Raw genomic sequence first — 23,912 nt, forward strand, 5'->3', positions numbered from 1 at the left:
ATTAACAGAAAATGGTGACGCAGACATTTAGGGTCATAAAATAAAGCTAGAATTAGATATGAGTAACCAGACCGGCAGTAGGTATACTCTTTTTATCATACAGATACTTATTATGATTTCGATGAGGACAATGCAAAGAATGAAGGCTTATTTTTAATGTTTTTTCTTAGTAGGTACGCCAAAGTGAATTATTTAATAAGCAAACAAAATTACGATGCAAGCCTCGGTTAAGATAAAACCAGCCTCTGCGTTTACGCCACCACTGGTAAATTGAGGAAACTACTACATAAGTAAACTATACTAAACAAATGTACCTACATAAGTAGTTAAAAATATGTTTCAAAACTTAATATTTTTATGCGCACTGTTCGTTTTCCAGATCATAACATTGTATAATTGCCCCTTCAATTTAAGTCAACGACTAAGACTAATTTTGGTGATTTATATTTGAACCTTCTACAGTAGGTACAGTCACGATAATAATAAACTCCAAATATAAAACTCCATTACAGAGACTGTTGAATTTAAATGTAATTATGACCCAAAACTCTAGCTAACCATGTAACTTATCAGTCGATACAAAAGCGGTAGCTAACAATAACCTTGATAGATATTTTTACAGAACATTCAAATTAACAATCTAAGTTTTTGCCGGCAACGGCCGGTATGACTATACTCTATCTATACAACAACAAACAATCAACCAATCAATGTTGACCATTTAGCATTAGGCACCGAATTTTGATACTCGCTGACGATTATAGCATTAAGCAATTCAGTTAGGTAAATGCATATTACAACTATTACTGCAAGTTAGTTCTGTTTAACACTGTTTGGTAAGGAAATCCTCAGGTTAGTGCGCTCGTCAGTGCTGATGGTCCTCGACAGGAAGGTGGATGACGTGCGAGCTGACGATGATGTGCCATTTTTCTGCGCGTCGGGCTTCTCCAGTCCTGTTAATATTAGTTCAAGTTAATGCCGCAATATAATGCGAATGATGATGTAATCGGAAGTGCAACAGCACAAACAACAACAATAGGGTGCTGGAGACGTGGTTAGCACATATTAGGAACTCAAGTGCCTCAAATAATACATTCAATAGTTTATGCCGCGAATGATTAATAAGCCCACTTATGTTATTGCAATTATTTAGCGCCAGTAGGTATGTCAATATACTTTCTTACAAAATTAAAGTTAGTAGTTTACTAAGCACTAAACAAACAACACCATTTGAAATACCGGACTACGATTAAAGTAGCATTGATATTTTAATATTTTTAATAGAAGAAAGATTTAGGTGGCAGATGGGAGAGTAAGTTTAATATATACTTGTATCAATCGGTATCCTTGAGCAACCTGAAAAAACAATATGTGCAGTTAAGTGATTACCTGACATAAATCAAATCATGTGATATTAAAGGACATGTTTTTATTCTTACCACACATTATCTTAAAATATTAAATTCCTATGGTAAAATTTGTCTTCTTAACTTTTATTAATTTTTTCAAATAAACTTTATTATACTCATTTGACTTACTCTAAATCGAACATTGAAATAGCTGTCAATGAAGAAAGTCATAAGATGTGTTGTTTGTCTGTGATTTTTACCTAGTCTCTTTCTGATCAAATAATAGAGCTTCGGTTTCATAACGAGGATGAGGAAGATGAAGACGCCTTGCAGCTCGTTGACGAGGTCGACGACCTGCCACAACCACTGCGGCTCCCCGGTCAAAGTGGACAGCAACTCCGCCATCCAGCCTGCCCCCATTACCACCCACAGCTTGCCCGTTAAAATATATCTGAAATACATTATTTTAAGGTACATTATTTAAACGACCGTCTATAGCCCCGTGTTTAGAGAACCTGGCTACGAAGTTTGAGGTTCCGGATGCGATTCCTGGTCGGAGCAGATATTTATATGAAAAATGCGAATGTTTAGGGTCTTGGGTGCCATCTATCTATTTAAGTTCGTTTATCCGTTGCCATTACCCAAAACGGTTAGAACTACTGTCAAGTATCCCGTGTTTTTTTTTAAATTATTACTTTTTAATTCTAAACATCTTGCTTAGTGTTTGAAGTCAAAAGTCTTTGACCAGTGTGTTGCCAGTACGGATTTGAGACGTGGGCGCTAACGATGGGCCTCATGAGGAGGCTCAAATACCCAGAGGGCTGTGAAGACGGCTATCCTCGGGGTTTCTCTGCGGGATAGAATCAGAAATGACTGAAAGAATTGCGAAACTGAAAATTGGTCCTGCAAGAAATGTGCCCTGCCCACTGCCACTTCAGTCCGCGGACGCCATTCGAGGACCTTCTGACCCGATGGGTTCGGAAAATCATCTCGGCAACCCCCCAATGGTTTTAAAATACCTATCCAAAAATGTTCCCCACACTATAGGGTTAGTCGAGAAAAAAAACACCCCCACTTTACGTCTGTGCGAGGGGTACCTAAATTTTTTATTGTTTTTTTTTATTTTATCACTTTGTCGGCGTGACTGTACGATGTGATGTATATTTATGCCAAATTACAGCTTTCTAGTATTAACGATCACTGAGCTTAGTCGCGGAGAGAAAGACAGACAGACAGACGAACAGACATGGCTACACTATAAGGGTTCCTAGTTGACTACGTGTTAGAGTAGGTTCATCACGCAATCGTATTTTTTTTTCAATTGTACCTATAGTTGTTTCATTTCCAATAAAAAGTAATCTGGACTGATATTTAGAATTAAGGTCCAATCAAGTTATTTGGGTTTTTAAGAGATAAATAAAGTCGTCTGTGATGTTAATATTGCACAATAATAACATTTTCACAGATGCGTCATTTATTCTAACAAAACAATTTATCTTTATTCTGGTCATAATTTCCGTTTTTTGCATGCATTATAGAGGTTTATACTCGTATGATGTATGTGTAAATATGTAGATAAAAAGGTTAACTAAGTATGTATATACTCACTTGGCTCTATCGATGCGGAAGCGCCGTTTTGCTCGATCGCCGACGGAACCAGCCTGAAGCCGGTGCACTTCGGACTTGACGCGTGCGCAGTGCCGTGCCGTAAGCACCCAGAGCACGAAGTTGGTGCATGTGATCAGTCCCATCGGAATCACGAAGAATATGTAGTGGGGCCAATCCTGGTTGGTATTCTGAACTGAAAACACATACTTTGGAGGTAAAAACAAGTCTTAGGGAGTCTATCTGCTACTATTATGTTTTATTTCAGGAACGGGTAGAGATAATCGTTGTATTTGTGTTTCTTTTCTTTTGTACAATGAAGAGTTTACATACATACATACTCGTACATATCGAGAATTTTTAGGGTTCCGTCCATCCGCGGCTTATCTTAGAGGTTGTTGGTGCTAGAAACCTGTAATTTTGCATGAGTACATAAGTACGCCGACAGTGGTAAAATAGATAAAAAATTAAAAGAAAGTCTTTAAGGTATCTCCTCTACACGTAATTTCTTTTTCACGTATAAAAACCTAGCAATAGTGGTGGATATTTTTGGGAAGTCATTTAAAAACATTACAAGTCTGCTGAAACCATTCCTCGATTTAGGGGTTAATTTCTAAAACATTAGGTTTTAAATTGTTAATTCTTGTTAGAGGCAAGGGACCTCCGCAAGCTAAATTATAATAAATATTGTATATAACTTACAGGTTCCGAACCAGCAGATGTTGTTTCCGATATTTGCGTCAAGAATTGTGGACACGGGGTATTTGTCAAACAGAAACATGGTCAAAGTCAGTAAGATTGCAAAACTCCAGGCGTACAAGGAGTACCACAAGAACCGTCGCTTCTCTGCCCCGGCCTTCCGCAATGGATGGACAGTACGCACGCTCCTGTAAGTGAGTTATAGAATTAAAAGCAAGCATTAAATCTTTTCTAAACCGGGCTTAGAGGTGTATTTTCACCGTGTAACTAAAACAAAGAGATATTTAAAAATAATAACGTAATACCTACGCGATAGACAACATCTAGTATCCTTCTCGTTCAAAAACTCATGTCCTGCCGCGAAATATACGCTGTAATAAGAGTTTATTTTGTTTTTTAGAGACGACTTTAGGATATTTTTGTATTGAACGAACTACAAGTAATCGTTTTTCTGTAGTGTATGATTACAGTGTTAATCCTCAAATATCTAAGATGTGAGTTTCAAAACTAAAGCTTTACTAAATGAATGATACTGAAAAGGATGAAATGAATGCAATAAATGGTCTAGAAGCTCGATGCGCCCTTAATATTCAAAACATTAAATCTGGGCTTGAAAGCTACACGCATATAACTTTCCTTAACTCAGATACTCGAATACCTAAAGGCCTTGACTTACATATTCTATGAAGCAGTTTAGGCGGAGCTAAGACTATTTGTTCGCGCTAAAACAATAAAAGCTGTTCTGTATATACTAATCCTGAATATGACACCCATTAATTGAATTTTACTGCTTCCCATTACGTTTCGGGTCACGGAGAATTGATTCGCTAATGGGGGATAAAGCTTCGATGACGCGTTATCAGATAATGGATGTAATTAAGCGATAATAATAAAACCTCTGATAAATCAAAGGACATACTTATGTTTGTAAACAAACGAAGACTTCAACACCATGTAATGAAGTAATTTTAATTTGCGTCGAGCTTTGAGCCGAGTTCCACTTCGACCTTTTTTCAATCACGCAGGTCGACGAGGGAAATAATGATTTCGAGGGAAATTTACGTTTGAGAACATAATTTGTATGATATATTAATGTCTAAAATTATTTTTTGTAAAAAAAATACTTGATTAATCATGTAGCTAGAAATCCGATTACTTTTGGTGTTGGTTTTAGGAACACTCTGTATTATATGCTGTTAAATTAGTTTAGTCATCTACGTTAATTCAAAGAAGACGATGATGATCAAGTAAATAAGCAGGGTACTCTTTATATCTTTCTTTAACAAAACAGATTTACTTGAAAATAAAATTAGGTATTTAAAATGTGATCATCATTTCTCACTGGGTCACACGTTTACTCATTTGAAAAAAACTCGGCCAACTGCGAAAAGGATTCGCGTACCGAGAGTACCTTACAAATTTGTAGGTATCTATGAATATCCAATGTTAACAGAGCAGGTGTTAGTAGAAAGTGGGGCCATATCAGAATGATTACTGACATAAATATACATTTTTTTTCTAACTTTTCTTATTGGTTGTGTCTTAATGGTTGAGCTATGTACCCTTATATCAAATTTCAATATCTAGGACCACTGGAAGTACCCTAGGCTCTGATTCCCCTGTCATTTGTATGTACCTAAACATATTTTTTAATCTAATCTTCCTTAAATCTAAATTAAAACCTCGAATCTTTTGATTGCTACCCTTTGGAGCAGTGACTAGTAGCAGACCTGAGTGAGTGCTTATGTTAATTTTAGCTGATGCCTGATACCCCCGCGCGTTGCTGAGAAACAGGGTCTTGACGGACGGACGGATAGACGGACAACAATGTGATATGGGTTCTGTGTTTGCCAAAAGAAGTACGGGACCAGCGCGAAGCATTTCTTTCCATCTAAACAGGCGTTTCCAGTCTAAGTACCAGTACGATTTATTAATGATATAAGATCTAGACGCAATTTCGATTTTTATCATGTTTATGTGACGGGCCCCACCTTTAATGACGTATTTTAATACGCAATGTCATGCTATTGCCGTAATGGGTCGTGTCACAATATTCAGGCGGGTCCCATTGAGACTAAATACGAGGTTTAATTAGTGCCTCGCCCACGATGACTCTGCTTCGAAAAGTAAACAGCTGATTTTCATTACTTCTAGTCGTTGACCAGCCGTTCCAGCGGCCTTTTTAATATATATTAATGGAAAAGCCAGAACACGCACTTTGACAAAAATCCGCATATGGAATAACCCACTTAGTGCGACTAATTAATTACTAGTCTAATTAATTACCTACTACCTAGGTACAGTCGGAGTAAAAAAAGGTTCGTCACCTTAAGATCTATTTTCCTTTGCTCAGTATGAGCAATAATCTGCTTTACCAATTGAGTATAACATACTGCATCAAACTGTCAACCTGCTAAACATAATCTTGTCTATCTAATCAATAACAACATCTTTTGTCTTTGTCGCAGTGACGTGACTCCCGCAACAGCGTTCGGCCGAAAAGGATTTTTTTTTCTCTTTTCAAAATTATTTTCTTGCTGCTGTCAAACTGTTGGCGTTCTGCAGAATCAACCGCAACCCTGTCATCGCAACTGACATTGGCCTAAGCCTTAAGGCCGCCATTGAGGGAATAATAATAATAATAATTACATAATCTTGTTTAAAGGTGACCATAGCAACCCTACCACTACACCTTGGCACTGACAAACACTGACAATTAAATAGAACATTACATGATTCAAACTCTTACGACGCTGTTTAATAAAAAGGTTGGTACCTATTGATATGAAACTAGATATATGTTGGTGTATGCCCTTGTCTACTTAGTGCTTTGGTTTCAAAATGTACTAAGAGTCTATGACTGTATAAAGGAATCAATTTAATAACTGACGAAGGTTTTCCTACTCCCACTGTACCTGTTTCATTTCATGTTTATCAGACATACTTCGGCGAAATTTGTTGCTAAGTGACATTTGGCGAAAAATATTTCGCCGAAAAGGCAGTACACCAGCCATAGCGTCTAATAAATAACATATACATCGACCTTATGGTTAGTGGCATAATTCTTAAATTGGCAAGTGTGCCACGAGGTTTGAATCATGAACTTTTCTAAATTTTGACAATTTAAGAGATAAAGGTGTATAGAATTTTTTGTCATCTTGGTAGCTTGTATATATTTATAACCTTGACTGTACTAAAGAAAAGTAGGTATCCTACAACACTTAAAAGTTAGGAGCTCTAAGCTCTATAAATTAGGATATTCAAATCAGGTTTTTATTCAAGGAACATAGTATTACTATTTTGGTAGTGGAGAAGCAAGGTAAAATATTGTATTCATTAGTTACTATCGATTACTTACGAACATTAATCCCGTCCTAGGGTTTACATTATATGTATTTTTGGACCCAAATAAACGGGAACCATCGTACCATCCTGCTCAGAAAACAATATTCGAATGAAAGTAAATACATAGACCTACCATTTAACGGTATAATTAGTGATTGCTAATAATACAATGGCACGGTTATGTCAACACAATCGTCTGGTCACCCCAATTACGTCAGGTAGGTACGAGTATGTATTGGTTTAGAAGGGTGACGATAACGGTGGAGCGACGACGTTCATAAAATATATGACCTGTATTAGTAAGGTACATACATGTAAAAGAGTGGTATAAACGAAAATCCAAACCAAATGTAATATTTTTGTTCATTGCTTTTTATGATCAAAGCATTGTCTATGCGTTTTATATTTTCCTCTTGCAGTCAATATTTGTGGTCTAAATACTGTCGTATTTTCTGTTGTAGGTATACTTACTATGGTTATGTAATGTTCTTTTCCAGATCTCGAGTTAAATAAAAAAAAACTAATTCAAAACTAATTAAAGCAAAAGAAACTAATTCGAATTTTAGTAAACATTGATAAAACCGATTCTTGTAGACCATATTTTAAAGAACATAAAATACTAACTTTACCGTGCATCTATATATTGGAATTATGTAAGTTTACACGCAAGTATTCCAGCCTATTTAAAAAAAGGGAAGGACTACCAACTTCACACATATTACGCCACAAAGACAGACTTGTCCTCCCAGTATCTCGCATCAAAATGCACTCAAATAGCACCTATGTGATGGCCATAAAAATATTTAATAAACTGCCAGACCAAATTAGGAACGAAACAAGTGACACAAAGTTTCTAAAGTTAGTTAAAGATTTACTAATTTTTAAATGCTATTATAAAGTAAATGATTATTTAAATGACAAATTATAGTAGGTAGGTAATGCAGATTTTATCGAATTTTTATAACTGACATAATATGTAATGAATGATTTTTAGTTATAATTGTTTTATTTGATTTGTTTGCATGATGACTTTGATAATTTTTTTTTTTCATTTTATGTCGCTTTTAATTTTAATATTGCGAACTATACTATGTACTATTGACAATTTATACAATTTTAAACGCTGACATTTTGTTAACAATGAAATTTAAATTTATATTTTTCTAATTATCATTAAGCATTGTTTTCCTTCGCTCAATTCAAATAATGTATCAAACAATTTAAATTTAATAAACAATTTAGAATGTAAGAAAATTGCAGTGCCCTAACAGGGTATCATGTACCTACTCGCATGTTTACTTTAAGGTCTACAATAATTGTACAAATGAACATGATTGCAATAAATAAAAAATAAATAAATACCTACCCCCAGGATACGCCCAACCTATTTTTCTCCCAACTTGATATCAGCATATTTAATTGTATTGTTTATTGCGTCGCTCGTTGCATGGATGTGATAGAAACAAACCTATTTGAGACTTTCTGAGGAACTTTCTAAGCCAAAAAACTGTGCACCAGACACCAGACAAGTCGCCCTTACTTCATGAAGAAATTGTTCTAAAAATTCCTGAATGCTGATGAAAGGCCATTTTTCAATGCGTCACTTTTTATAACTTAATTCATATATGTATAGGTATGTTGTTCAATCCTTAGTAATTGTACCTATAGTTTTTGTTTTATTATTGGCTATGATAGGCAATTGTTTTGACAGATATTTTTTTAATTCTTAAACTTACAGTGTCAATTATATTTTTCATTTCTTTTATGTCTTTATACCTAAAAATATCCGTATTAATAGAGCCCTGGTGCACAAAGACTTATAAAAAATTTGCAAAAACGCCTGGTCGAGACCAAAGGGCCGATAGCTTATCTCTCTCAATAAATTAGTATTCAACGACGAAACGCCTTTTGGGCACAATGCCAAGGGGGCCATGTCAAGATCTATTTTAGTTTGTATTTTTTTTACGTATATTTTATATTTTACATACGGTCACGTCAATTGGCTTTTATAAATCTAATGATGAATTCCGTACTTATAAATATTTGGCAAGCGTTTTTCTCTATTAATTTTATGTCTTTAGGCCGGCAACGCACCCGCAGTCCTAATTATGCTGTAGGTGTCCATGGGTGGCGGTGATCGCTTACCATCACGGTGATCCGCATGCTCGTTTTCCAGCTATATAAAAGATAGATCGATAAAGCTAGATAAAAAACAGGCCAAGAGCGTGTCGGACTCGCCCAAAATAGGGTTCCGTAGCCATTACAAAAAAATTAAGTAATATTTTTCTAAGGATTTCGTATTTTAACCCCCTAGTACTCACCGGTTTAGTTTTAGAGGGGGGGGACGCTCGATTTTAATGAAAATTTGCACTTTAAAGTTGAATATTTCGCAAACAAATCACTGAATCGAAAAATTCTAGCCAACCCCTAATGGTTTTAAAAGACCTATCTAACGATACCCCACACTATAGGGTTGGATGAGAAAAAAAATCACCCCCACTTTACGTCTATGGGAGGTAAACAAAAAATTTTTTTATGAATTTTTTATTGTACCATTTTGTCGGCATAGTTTACATATATATCCGTGCAAAATTACAGCTTTCTAGCATTGATAGTCCCTGAGCAAAGCCGCGGACGGACAGACAGACAGACATGGTGAAACTATAAAGGGTTCCGTTTTTGCCATTTTGGCTTCGGAACCTTAAAAAGTGAAGAAAATATATAGCATTGAACCAAAGAAAATTTTCCTAAGTTGCGAAATTTCTGTACTCGAGAGTTCTCAAACACTTTAATTTAACAAACAACTAAATCATGTCAAGAGCTAACTAGATAGGCTTATTTATTATTACATATTTCAAAAGCCTGCCCTATACTTTACACATTAATTATTAGATATACATAACAGAAAAATAATTTGCTACGTGAAAGACAAACGCACTTAAATAAAAAAAATGAATGAAAAAATAAATGAGCTCTGATTCAACGAATTGACTAAAAATGCTTGCTGTGACCAGTCACTCGAGAACAAACCAAGAACTCTTCACCAAATCGGCATAAAGTCGTAAAAAATTGATGTGCTCTGCTTGACCTGTTCATCAAAACAAAACAAAAGTTTGAGGGTTGTGAGCTGGGTTGCCTTAATCTTCCTATATTTATATTAATTAGTAAATGTGACTGAGTGACAAAATTTTTCGAAATACTCACGGGACAGTAAAATTAATTCAGATTTTGGTTTCAAAGTGGTTCTATCTCTATAACTTTAAATAGTAAAGCCTTCAAATTTAACATTCAATAAGGTAATTATAACGACTAAAACTGTTAATAGATAAAAAAATAAAAAATAAATGAAAAATATATATTTTTTATTAATGTACCTTCCTTATCTTTACACTTTATGGAGGTACAAAAAGATTTATAACTGGAGTTACCTCTAGTTTATTTTTGTTCACCACAGTTTTGTGCCGTTTTTCGTGTGGGACAAGGTACTGTAACATTTATTGATAACGTTTACTTTGTTGTGATAAAATTCATATACCTATAACTACTTATAAATAACCAGTAGAATTTGTTTCGTCGACTGTAGCCAGATATATTCAGAAGATTGCATTGACTTATCATTATCAAACAAGCACGAATGAGGTCGCATGAAAATGTTTATATATAAATTTAAAAATCTCACAGCAAATATCCCATGCCCAGAAAGAACCGTCGCAAACATTCCAAGCGTGTGTGCAAATAGTTTTGTAAAGCAAACCGATTGATACCGATACACACAAAACAAACATTTGTCCACATTGCGACAAGCGGCTCAAGCCATAAGGATTTTGTTATATGGACCAAGACATGAGAGTTTCAACAGCTAATTTAAAAATAAATATACCTACGCTATAAGTTGTGAACGCAGGGAAACATGCCTCCCACCATCCGCCTTTGTTTACCCGAGGAGACTATTAGTCATACCGAATACACGCCTCGCTATTCTGTATTGTACCACTTTATTCATCCCATTCCCAACTCCCAACCAATTTATTCATCCATGAAATCTTACTTTTAACTTCCGCAATATGACGATCACAAGATTTTTGAGAACTCAAACAGATATACTTAGAAAGTAACAACGTAACCGCGTATTCAACGTTTACATAAACATCCCATCTTATACTCGTTATAAGAACAATTTCTAGACGTTGTTTAGACAAGCACCTACAGATACGTGCAATGATTTGCGCGTGCACTCTATTTAGTTAATTCACCACAAATTCAGACATAATAAGGGATTACTGCCCATTTATTGAAAAGGTATAATATCGGTTAGCGACATTAATATTGTAATTCAGTATAAAATATAGCTAAATCTGATATCTAGATACAAACGTTAATTATATATGGAATAACGTAGTCAATGGCGGCCAGCGTTACTTTTTATTAGACACTAGCAGCACGCCTCAATTTCACACAGGTGCAACTTCTAGTCCTAAAAGGGCGGATCTTCTGGTCCTAAAAAATCTAAGCCATACACTTGAGGGAGAGACGGCGGGAAGTGACTTAGTTTTATATCGTCATCATCATCATGTCCGCCGAAAGACGTTCACTGCTGAACATAGGCCTCCCCCAAGCCCTCCTCCATTACTAATGATTGGCGAAAATATTTAGCAAATTATTAACTCCCAAACTATTTATCTCATATTTTATTTAGGCAAATTTCATTTCCCAACTCAACATTTCGCACTGATGTCATTTCCAACTAATGATTTTGATAAATGATTATTATGCAAATTATTATTGGGATTTTTTAAGATGTAATTTGTGTTTTCGTCAAATGCGTTGATTGGCATTCCTTCATTAGCAAGCAAACAAGCAAGCAAGCCAATGATTTTTTCCGTTCTGTTACAAAAAAAACCTAACATCGAAGGCTAAAGCGGAGCTACGCTACGCTTCGCTCCCGCCTTAGCCTTCTGAACCTAACCTATCCAAGTCGCTTCTGCCTAGTCTCGTCTTGCTCGCTCGCTTCGCTCGCTCACCGCCACATAATTTAACATTTATTCTTTTTATTATATATCATGACTGATATACCTACCTTATGTTAAAATTGGCTAAATGTTATGTTGACTATTTGTTATTTGCCTTAGCCAATCATTTGCTACATATTGTTTGCCACATAAAAGTGTGATGAAGTAAAATTTTGCAATATAAAATGTTGCGAAATAAGAAAAATTTGAAGCAAAGTTATGCCAAGGATTGGTTTCCAAATGAAACTTCGGCGAAAGGTTGGTTGCTAAGTGAAATTTGACGAAAAATATTTCGCCGAAAAGGCAGTACACCCTCCTCCATTCAGACCGGCCTTGTGCTTTCCGCATCCACCGCGATTCCGCGATCTTAACCAGGTCGTTGTTCCATCTTGTTGGAGTCCTACTGACAGCTCGTCTGCCGGTCCGCGGACGCCATTCGAGAACCTTCTGACCCCAACGGCTATCAGTCCTGCGAGCAATGTACCCCGCCCACTACCACTTCAATATTTTCACACCTCTCATTCAGAAATGTAACTTTTCCTCCTTGACGAGAGGGATCAAAGTGCTAATTTTGTGTTCAAGACTTTTCTAAGTGTTTTTTTGCAAATGCAATTTTTTGAAGTTGATTATTGTAAGTCTACGCCATTTTCTATGCTGGTTGCTCTTTAATTATATTTAGAATATTTTTATTTCAATTTTCGTCATACTCGGTGTAAAAAATTGTATGAGTCACTCGGGAGCAAAATTATTTTTATCTTGGGCGTTAACACTTGAATCCCTCATTACGCTCAGGATTCAACTTCAGAATCCCTCGCTACATTCTGGATTTAATGTACCTACCTACAGCCCTCGCCGTAAATACATCATTTTGCTCCCTTGTGACATAACTTGTAACTATTTTGGTTTGGGGGGAGGGGCGAAATAAAGGTTAGGAAACCCTGTTTTAGGGTTCCGTAGTCATACAAGTGTTATTGTCACGTTTTGTACTCAATCGCGGATTTTCATGACAGTGCATTGCCGACGATGCACTGACGTTATTCACTCTTTATGCTTTTTAGACCAGTCTAGATTTGAAACTCGTGGCGGACACCCAACTTTGTGTAACTCAAATTTATTTAATAAACGTTATTTTTATGGACAATAGTAGTTTCAAAAACCCACCCCGTAACAGAACCCTTATAGTTTCGCTATGTCCGTCCGTGGCTTAGCTTAGAAACGCTAGAGCTAGATAGCATTGCGTGTATATACTAACCAAGCCGAGTAAGTGGTAAAATAAAATTTTGGAAAAAAAACTTTTTTCTCTCGTAAACCCTACGGTATGATTGGATATGTTTTTCAAAATCATTATAAGTTTGCCGCCAAGATTAATTTCGGATTTAGTGATTCGTTTGCAAACTATTACGCTTTAAAGTTCTAATTTTTGTTAGAGGCAAGTATCTCCACCCCTTACACAAGCTAAATGAATTAAGAATTTAGAAGGAAAACTACCACAGCCTAGTAAGTTTAACAAGTAAAAGTATATAGTCCATCTAAACTTAATATATTGCCGAGTATTAAGTACGACACGCAAGTGCCAAGTGGCCGGTTTTTATTTTTCATGACAGAAAACAGGCTGATCCTATAGCATCGTACCAGTCAGGGTACCGTTCTTTTACATAGGCAAACTTTTTGCTTAATTAAACGTAAACAATGACTTACCCAAATGTCCACCAGATGTCCAGGCACATGACGTTGAGCCAGGCGAACGCCGCCACGAACCCGAAGTAGATGCTGTACCCTGCACAAACCAGCCATGTGAGCATACAGATACCATATTCTCAAATTATCGCACACTACTCATTTAATTAGCACGTATTGTTCAGACGAAACTAATTATCTACCTAATTGAAATTTAACAATCAATACCAAATTGATGGATTCTTAATAATCAGATGACTAAATTTAGTACATGATTACTGTATTCGATATTTTAAGAGCCCTTGAACTATTATCAGATCCTGTTTGTTTTTTCCATGAAGCTATGAGCGTTATAAACGATCACTAAACATTCTGCGTGATTTTATAGGTATGTTATATTTTGGCGCGCTCGCGAGAAATAAATTAAGTAAAATTTGACGACGTAACGAGTAAATAAAATATAACCATTAAGTTCGTGCCTAAATAGGTACATACTTTCTATTTTCAAATATTAATCTTACTTCAATTTTTTTCTAACCTTTTATATTTCGATAGGAAAATGACGTAGGAGTTAAGTCACGTCAGTATGACGTGATTTTTGTTGAAAAAGAAGATAATATACGACCTATTCAAAATAAATTGGTTGGAACAATGGTCAATAAAAAATCACAACTCCACATTGTATGTGACTTATCCTGAATTAAATTTTAAATAGATACTCAAAACGAATTAGCCATCCATTGATCCGTTTTCGTCCAAGAATTATTTGTATACATCGAATAGATATGTAGGTAATGGTAATAGATTGTCCCAAATAAACTCAGCGCTTAGTTTGTGTCGGCGCCGGCGTGCCTCGCCCGACTTCGATACGAGTATTTAGAACAATCCAGTTCGTAAAATATGTCGATAAGGTGTTGATGGGACTACCACGCTTCTCCAGTGCATCCAAGTTTGTGGAGAATTTGCAAAGAAAGCCTCTGCCGCAAGCGCGGCGCTCCCAACCGAACAGCCTCCTAGCCGTTATAGTAGATAAGCTAGGCCAGACAAACCAATGTTAAGGAAACGTAATTCATTTATTTTCCAATATCATATTATCATGTTAGATAACCTAATTCTCTCTCAAGCATCTATTTCTCACTAATATGATTAATGCGAAAGTTTTAAAGGATGTATACTACACAAAACTACTGACTGGGTGAATTTTGAAGAAAATCGTCATACACGTAGATAATTAGGTACTAACCTGGATTAATACGTTGGAAGTTCACGTAGAAACGCAATACCCGAATTGAGTTGTTGCAGACATGCAATAGGTAATAGTAAAAAACCTAATGAAGTCGACAACAATGATGTAATACAATTTATTATTTTACCTAAAACTACCTCTATTATTGTCCCAAAGGAGTAAGATATCTTCGCGTAATCTGAGATGGTTTTGCTTGTTGGGATAGTTACTAAGTACCTTAGATACCGTTATATCATTATTTATTATAATAAATTTGCATGTGCTGTTTAACGTTGATTGCAAGTTTCCAGTTATACATGGGAATCGGTAGTACTATTAAATATAAATTTTGATTCCAGATTAAATGCTTTCAGAACCTGAACCGGAAGTGATTTTCAAATTACCTACATCGTATAAGGACGATTTCGGAAAAAATAGTTTAAATTATTATAAAAGTTTTGTTGACGAGGAAAACAATACTTAAAACAATGTTGAAACAAGTATATAGCTAACATGTAGGTACATATTCGCACATAGATACACTTAAATTAGGGTGAGTCTCACGGGCTCGCTTTATATATCGGTAACATCATCTGTACTAAGTCACAGAATGTTTTTGTTTCCTTGTCCTATTTTTCCTCTTTCGTCAACTTCAGCGATTTTTACAGACAGCCTACGTGCCTAGTACGTAAAATACGTACATAGATTATACCGCGTTGTTATAAATTTACTTTTACTTTTAGCACATTTACTTTTGTTATTTGGCGGACCGGGTTATTTGGACTTACCAGTTACCTTACAGGGTTACTGGGTGACTATTACCAGAACGGATCGTAGCTCGCGGTTTTATTTTACTATTTGTCATGAAAAACAAGTAGGTAGGTAACTTTGGTTTATTTAACATTTATGGTTTGAAATAATTTGTAGGTATCTACATAATATTCTAAACATACATATTAAAATCCTGCTATATTTGCATTTAAATTGGAAAGCCCAGAAAATATATGTATTAAGTAATAATGATACAAGTAGTCTGAGTCCGCGAGTTAGTCGTCGGACTTCATTTGAAATCATACTCACCAAATAAAACACAATAATTTGGTTCAATGGTTCCGTATTGGACCCTGGCGAGGCATGAGAAGGCTAGCAGCATGGTGCCAACGTGGCAAATAAGCGTGCGGCCGTGCAGGTTACGGAGTTCTGGCAGAGAGCAATACACCAACAGAGTAAAAGCCAGACACACGGCCGATACGCTGATCAACTGTAAAAAAAAACATCTCAATAAAATCATCGCCCGATAAACAAGGACCTAAGCTTATAATCTTCTAGACCTTGCTGTTAGAGAGTTCAAATGGGAGCACTGTTTTGTGAAAAAAAATCAATGCCGGTTCACCGTATGATGAAGTGAAATTTAGTATTTATCAACTTTAGGTAGAGTTGATTGGGTTAGGTGCTTTATAAGACTTAGGTACATAAGTGCTTTGTAAAATGTTCATCAAGAATCATCTTATTTTGTTATCATTAACTTACACGAAACAGATGCGAGCAAGATGACAGATTCGCATTTCAACGATAAAAATATATGTATATGCAGAACGAAATGATTAATTGGTCTTTAAAATAAACATTTTATTATTGACGCGAGTAAAAGCCGATTTGTTACTTCGTTTGTTGGTTTTGACGCTTCACAGTTACATCATATACTCGTACACTACTTCAAAGGGATCAGATGAGTGCGATAACTTTCGTTTTAAGCTTTCAAAATTCTATTTTTATAAATTGATTAATCTAAATGCAGCCATCCATCAAATTAATGTGCCAGCCAGGATACGGTATAAAAAGAATACGTCAGCTACTGAAATATAATCTTAACGCACCTTTAAGTAGTCAGAGATCACAGATACTTAAGTTGTTACATATCTTCCATAGATTTTGATATTTTTAATAAATAATGTAACATAAACAAGGAAAACGGCAAACATTTGAAGGTTAACATATTTACATTTTATAGCACTTACATAATATTGAATTAGTCTTATCGATTGTCACAGTTTATAATTATTAATAACAGACGTTAAAAAGGTAACTCCCGACTGCTACTACATCCGCCTGAGAAATACATTAGTTTCTAATGGATGTATTATACTCGTATATTACTCTATGAGAAAATATTGTCTAATAAACTGTGACAATCGATAAGATTAACTCAATATCATGTACTATAAAATGTCACTTCACGTGAACTGCGTAATTTTTTAAATAATTAAACTATTGACTGTGATATTTCACGAACATAAAGCTAGTTACATGAACAACATAATGTATACATGTACATGCATACACTTATACTGTCCAAATTCTCTCAACTAAAGGGCTTAATTATGGGGTTTTCCGCAATGGAAGTGAAAAATGGAATTTCACCTCAAGCCATAAACAATCTCGGACTTCCTGAACCTACTCGTAATAAAAAATTACAGCTTTATAGATATATTGTTTACAAAGTCTTTTTTTTGTTGTAACGATTACGTTACCGTAAAAAAGGAAAAACTAACCTCATTACTTAAAAGCTAGTCAGAGAGACATTTATGAAGTCATGATGTCAAATAATACTTAGTAAATAAGTACACTCTTGCAACGATGACTGCATCAGTACTTCGACCGTAACTAATTGAGTTTACCACAACAAAATCAGCAAGATAAACTGTTGCACCCACCTGCTGATGTACAGTCAGCATCAAAAGTAGCGGATCACTTTTTTACTCTGTCGCATTGACACATTGACAATCTTGCATGGCGGTTAGTACGTGGCTGTAAAACGACAAAGTACGAAAGTGTACGGCTTCTTTTGTTGCTGACTGCACTACAAAATACATATTTTTTTAAATCTTACAGCCGCGTATCCATTAGAGCAGCCTCAGGCCGAGCACCGCGAGCCGAGCCATATTTTGTCGGTTTTTTGGCCGTGCTCAAAGGAGCCTCAGTCTGAGCCGTGCCTTTGGCAGCGTCTCCACTTGCGCGGCCTCGGAGCGAGGCAGCCGCTCGGCCCGAGGCTGCCTCCAGTGGATACGCGGCTTACCACGAACGAAACGAAGAAGTTTTTGTTAATTTCAGGCGCTTTTTCAAAGCAGAGTGCAGCAGCGACTTCTATGGGATAGTCGTCTTCACAAAATCGCCGGTCGAACTCTTCGACGCAGTAGTTGTCGGTGGAACGCAATTTTTGTTGGAGGCTGCCGTCGCGATTTAAGTGATGCTTGTCCATTTCGTTGTCTCTACTAGTGACGTACTTTCCTGCTGGACACATGATTGATGTCCTAATACCCAGCAAATCTGATGGGAGAGAATTTCATATCAATATAATTATTAATAACGTCCATTTTTCACGAATTGCCAAATAAAATTTTCCTTATCATACTATAAAGTTAAAAAATAAATGGTCTGTCATAACTACACGATGAAAGAGAAATTTTACTAATATCAAACACTGAAATTCTTATCGGTATGATTATCTGACATTTAAAAAATATATAAGCCAGGATATCAAACACACTAGTAGTGCATCGAAAGTACAAACTGAGACATGGATGCACAGAAAAACCAGAAAAAGAGACCAGCGCTGGGAATCAAACCCAGGTCCTCAGCAATCCGTGATGCGTGCTATAACCCCTACACCACACCTACACACACCTACTAGTACACTTTAAAAAAAATGTAAGTACCAGTTTAAAAAACATGAAATAAAGAAACTTAAATTTAAACACCTCCGACACAAAAAAAACGCCTGAAAAAAAACGCCGCCCAAAAAGTCACTAAAAAGTAAAAAATAATTATGCACTAACTAGCTGTTGCCCGCGAATTAATCTGCGAAGAATACGTTTATCCCTATCCCGCGGGGACTATGCTGATTTCCCTCAAAATTAGCCTAAGTTAATTTAGTATAATGGTAGAACTAGAAAGAAAGAAAGAAAGAAAGAAAATACATTTATTTAACGCCATAAAAAAACATAGGAACAAACATAGAACAAATAAAGACATGCATGACGCTAAATAGTAAATGACTACCTAGTAATATTTTTTTTATCCAAGCGTCGTCGGTGTCGGGGGACCGCTAAGGTTAATACTTTAAAAAATACAACATACTTATGTACTTTAGGTAGCGGTCCCCCGACACCGACGTCGCTTAGATAACAAAAAATATTACTAGGTACTTACACTAAATTAACTTAGGCTAATTTTGTGGGAAATCAGCATAGTCCCAGCGGGATAGGGATAAATGAATTCTTCGTAGATGAAGTCCCGGGCAACAGCTAGTTAGTGCATAATTATTTTTTTACTTTTTAGTTGTCTTTTTTGGCGGCGTTTTTTTTTTTCAGGCATTTTTTTGTCAGTCGGGAGTTTTTTTTTTTAATTTACTTCGAGTGACTTAGATAAACTCAAACACAAGTACTTGCTTAGTTTTTGGCATAAAATAAAATTGTGTGTGGACCATTTTCATGACGAAAATGTTACGTTCTTAGTCTACGTGGTCTTAGTTCTATGCTTTTTCCGCATAGAAGATGGCGCCATTCTATTTATTCTAGTTTTTGTGTGGACCATTTCGCCGATGCGAATTTGTTAAATCTGTCTGGTTGGAAAAAAATACTTACCGCGGAAATCTTGAAATTGTTGTAGAGCGTAAATAATCATAAACGAATAAAATAAATTAATTATTCTCACAATGTCGTCAAGTGATACTGAAAATTATGATGTCAAGCAAAGAGTAAAAGACATAATTGATAATCTTTTGCCGCCGACATCTAGAAGGATTTATTTAAAAACCCTTTAAAAAACTATGAAAGTTTTATGGACTGGAGGAATAAGAAACGCATTAATTAATTCACAGAAATGACTATTTTTTTCTCGCAATCGAAGTGAAAATACAATTTTCACCTCAAGAATAAAAGTCAATACAAATCCTCGGATAAATAGACACCCTCGGTAAAGCTCGGGTGGGGGGCTATAACCACCTAGGGTCGGGTATATATTGGTTTATTTTAATCCCTCGATAAAAATATACTAATTCGTATTATTTTGATTTAAGTATACAGGCAGCCATTTCTTCGAATTTAATAAATACCCAAATAGGGCTTATACCCCAAAATATAAATTATTTTCATAGAAATCCCAAGTATAGGTATATATTGTTTATTCATATGTGTAAGTGTGTGAATAACTCATATTTTATTATGCAACAATAAATAATTTACAAGTTACAACCAAAATCACTAATAGTATTAGCTTGTAGGTACTTTATTATGCAAGGTTAGCTTGAATAGATACCTTTTAGAGATAAGTTCGGCTTTGTACCTACTCTTTTTTGTGTTTTTTTATTTTGTATTCTTTTTGTGTTTTATGTAGGTACAATAAAGTGCTTACATACATGCAAACATGTTAAGAGTTACAAATCAAGTAGAATTATTGACTTAGAATAACAAAAATAGAACCGACTAGGCACAAAAAACTTGAGAACAATTTTCTACTAGCTTGAAGTCGGGGCCTCAGCACGAGCCCGCAGGAGTGGTACTCTGATCATCTACCTCACCTTCGTACTTATAATTAGGCTTTAATCACTCCTGCTGGCTCGTGCTGAGGCACCTACTTCAAGCTAGTAGAAAAATATTTTCAAGTTTTTTGTAGGTAGTCGGTTCTATTTTGGGTAAAAAAATATTTTTTGGGTTCGGTCTTACGTTTTTAATAAAAAAAATCTTTATTTCTTACTTTTTAGTGATTTGTTGTCAAAGTACTCGTACATACATACATCTCACAACGATTCCATTAAGCCCGAACACGGCTTAGTCAGGTACATTGTTTTATAACAGAGTTTGTTTTTTTTTTTGAAGTCGGTTAAAATACCAAAATCTTATAAATTTTACAAATACTATTTTGAAAACCACATCAAAATCGGTTAAGCGAAACGCGAGATAATAACAAACAAACATACATACAGGTCAAACTGAGAACCTCCTTTTTTTGAAGTCGGTTAAAAACTTACGAATTCCTGTCCATTTAGATTATTTATCTGCATAGGAAATTCGTCTGTCCGTATTCATCCGTACATAAGATACTACAACAGTACAACAGATACTAAACATTTTGTCAAATGCCTTCTTCTACTACTACTTAGGTAAAACATCAGTATAAAGTATTTGAGAAAAAAAATCTTTAATCGTAGTGTCATAATTTACTTATTGGAGATTTTTTATACTTGTCTTTGGAGAAAACTTTAATTTCGTTATCCTAATGACCTAATGGTTTCATTGAACTATGACCTCTCAAGCGGAGGATTGTGGATTCAAACCCGGCCTCGGATCACGTTATTTAACACATTCAAAATTTGGTTCTCTATCGTTTGCCAGAATTTCATATGTATATACCATTATGTATCGTTTTCCATAATTTTCATTTGCCATAAAGTAATTTATTTCTGAAATACTTAGTATTTTCTTCAGAGTAGATACGAACTTAACCTTATAACCTACTGCATTCTATAAGATTACATTTTAAAAAGCCTGAAAACAGCATGGGTCGCAGCTTTAGGTTAGGTTTTGGAGGTCCAATCCTAACCAATTTGAAATAATTAAGTATGTCCTGATGAAAAGACCAGCAAATTATTGGTTTAGGTACCTAAATTACGAGGCCTCAGGGGTCGACAAAATTGATTTTTCACAAACGAAGCTTAGTTGGCTAATAATGATCAGTGCACGGATGTGGTGTCGGTAATTATAAGTAGGTAAGTATTATATATTTCTATGCTCGTTAATATATCTGTGACGCTACGCGTAAAACTGACATTCTAAAGCATAAAACATATAAAATCATACGATTCCCGCGAAATGGAACTACCGAGTAAAAATATACCTACTACTTTTTAGTTTTAAAGAAACCGCACCGACACCATTTGTATGTTTTTCTTCGACCGTGCTAGAAAAAGGATCCTAGTGGTTTGACCTATCGCCTCTCAAGCAGTGGGTCGTGGGTTCAAACCCCGGCACGCACCTCTGAGTTTTTCGAAATTCATGTGCGGAATTACATTTGAAATTTACCTCGAGCTTTGCGGTGAAGGAAAACATCGTGAGGAAACCTGCACAAACCTGCGGAACAATTCAATGAGGCGTGTGAAGTTCCCAATCTGCACTGGGCCCGCGTGGGAACTATGGCCCAAGCCCTCTTATTCTGTGAGGAGTCCTGTGCTCAGCAGTGGGACGAATATAGGCAGGGGTGATGATGATGATCTTAAACTTATAATAATACTATCAGGTACTTTCCACGTGAAATGCCAAATTCTGTAAAGATTTTTATGGGATAACAAACTTGCAAACAAACCTTTTCCACATTAACAACATTACAGCTAAAATATTTATATTTAAGTAGCAATAATTTAGACGAAACTCACCGGGAAAATCTGGGTATTGCTTTTTCAAAGGATCCAAATAGAGAGAAACGTTAAAGGGAAATACACCACTTGTATCAGGCACGCATAGACTCTTCATAGTATTACAGCTTTGAACTTTAAAATGTTGTCCTATAGGACAGCATTTTCTTATAGGGTAGGCCCCGTAGACAGCTGCGTTGTTAGTGCAGACTCGAGCCACCAATCCACCGCCAAATAATCTTTGATCCAAACACCACTCGCCTTGTGCTAAACGCTGCTCATTTAAAACTTTATTTCCGGAAACAATCAAGCTGCTACCATTTACAATCAGGGTGTAATCTTCGTCAATCAAATCAACGACATATTGCACCATTTTACAGTGAAGTCTTGTATTTACCTCGTAAATGTAAGGTCCTGGAACATTCATTTCTTTTACGAGCCATTCTTCGTTTATATCTTCTTCAACTGCTCTACATACCCGATCGACGAAATCATACGCTTGTCTCTCTGGGCAACATTTTCGAATGCGATTGATTCCTAGTTCTGTATCAGAAGTGTTTTCGGTTTCGTTTTGTCTACAAGTTAAAGCTACTGTTTTAGGAATGTTGTCACTAATATCACCATCTTCCATTTCTAAAACTAATCTATCGTAACAAATGTTATTAACAGAAGTGATTTGCAAGTCCTTTATTTTCAGTAGCGTCAGATTATACATTTCTCCACATTCTTCAGGCATACCATGACTCACTTCCACATCTTCAGATATTATAAGTGGTGATGTAGATATGTTAAAATATATTGTAGTATTTTCACGACTTTTACATTCAAAACTTGGATAAGTTGAGTTAGTATTCTCTACTTTGATAAGGTTTTGATCCTTTGGGCAGCACTTTTTGAACACAACTGAGTCACTTTGTACACAATTCGCACTCAGAAACAAGAGCGTCCACGCAAATATGAGCCACATCTTGCAAAATTCTAAAGTCATAATCCAAAAAAAAAGATTTAAGTTCACAACAGGTGGTCGATGTCGATCGTCGTGGTTAGCATTGTTTATATATCGGATCCGGCGGCGACGCGGCGTGTGGCGACTGGCAAGGCTCGACGGCGGCGGCGGAGTAATCCGCGTGGGACGCTGCCGGCGCGGCACGCTAGAGGCTGCTCGCCCTTGAGGTTACGGCGGCGACCGCCCGCGTCCGTGTCTGCCTTACTCTACGCTACCGGACGCTTTTGAGCTTCGAAACTACATAGACACGTGGGAAACAAACAACAATGGTCGTTCAAGTAATTTTTGAGACACCAATCAACTTTAAAACATACCATTCACCTATTTGTCCGCACTAAAATGAATAACAAACTTTAAATTCAACTTGTGATTATCCAATACGAGATACTACTACAAAGACGGTTATTCAGAAAAATTTCCTTTATCGGCCACTGATAAATAAATATAACACGACTCATTGATTACGCAGAACTTATATTTAAACCTCGATATATACTTTTATCAATGATTGTGACTATCAAAGAATTATGACAAGAAAATAGAGTAGGTATAAACAAACGGAATAGCATGAATATAAAATTGCGTTTCT

At 35.9% G+C, this 23,912-nt stretch overlaps 1 protein-coding gene across 2 annotated transcripts; it reads right to left on the minus strand.

Annotated features, from left to right (window-relative positions):
- Window positions 1-758: 758 nt before the first annotated feature.
- Window positions 759-23,724, minus strand: LOC141426550 (probable G-protein coupled receptor Mth-like 3). 2 transcript variants are annotated; one of them, XM_074085546.1, is made up of 9 exons: window positions 22,339-23,724; window positions 17,986-18,236; window positions 15,990-16,170; window positions 13,706-13,784; window positions 3,657-3,841; window positions 2,958-3,150; window positions 1,610-1,800; window positions 1,330-1,356; window positions 759-953 (listed from the first exon to the last, which is right to left on the minus strand). In XM_074085546.1, the coding sequence occupies exons 1-9, from the start codon at window positions 23,303-23,305 to the stop codon at window positions 814-816; spliced, it is 2,214 nt and encodes a 737-aa protein (XP_073941647.1). In that variant the 5' UTR covers window positions 23,306-23,724; the 3' UTR covers window positions 759-813. The 2 variants fall into 2 exon arrangements, with proteins under 2 accessions (XP_073941647.1, XP_073941648.1); XM_074085547.1 differs by lacking the exon at window positions 1,330-1,356 and having other exon boundaries at window positions 22,339-23,723.
- Window positions 23,725-23,912: the final 188 nt, after the last annotated feature.

This window comes from Choristoneura fumiferana, chromosome 3 (genome assembly GCF_025370935.1).
Source record: "Choristoneura fumiferana chromosome 3, NRCan_CFum_1, whole genome shotgun sequence".
Lineage (NCBI taxonomy): Eukaryota > Metazoa > Arthropoda > Insecta > Lepidoptera > Tortricidae > Choristoneura > Choristoneura fumiferana.

Excerpts from the sequence above, each read along its gene's own strand:
- LOC141426550 (XM_074085546.1), bottom strand. The coding sequence starts at position 23,305 with ATGACTTTAGAATTTTGCAAGATGTGGCTCATATTTGCGTGGACGCTC. Across the intron at positions 3,842-13,705 it reads GACATCTGGTGGACATTTGG|GAGCGTGCGTACTGTCCATC; the intron begins GTAAGTCATTGT and ends ACTCACTTACAG. Across the intron at positions 1,357-1,609 it reads TTTGATCAGAAAGAGACTAG|GTTGCTCAAGGATACCGATT; the intron begins GTAAAAATCACA and ends TTGTTTTTTCAG.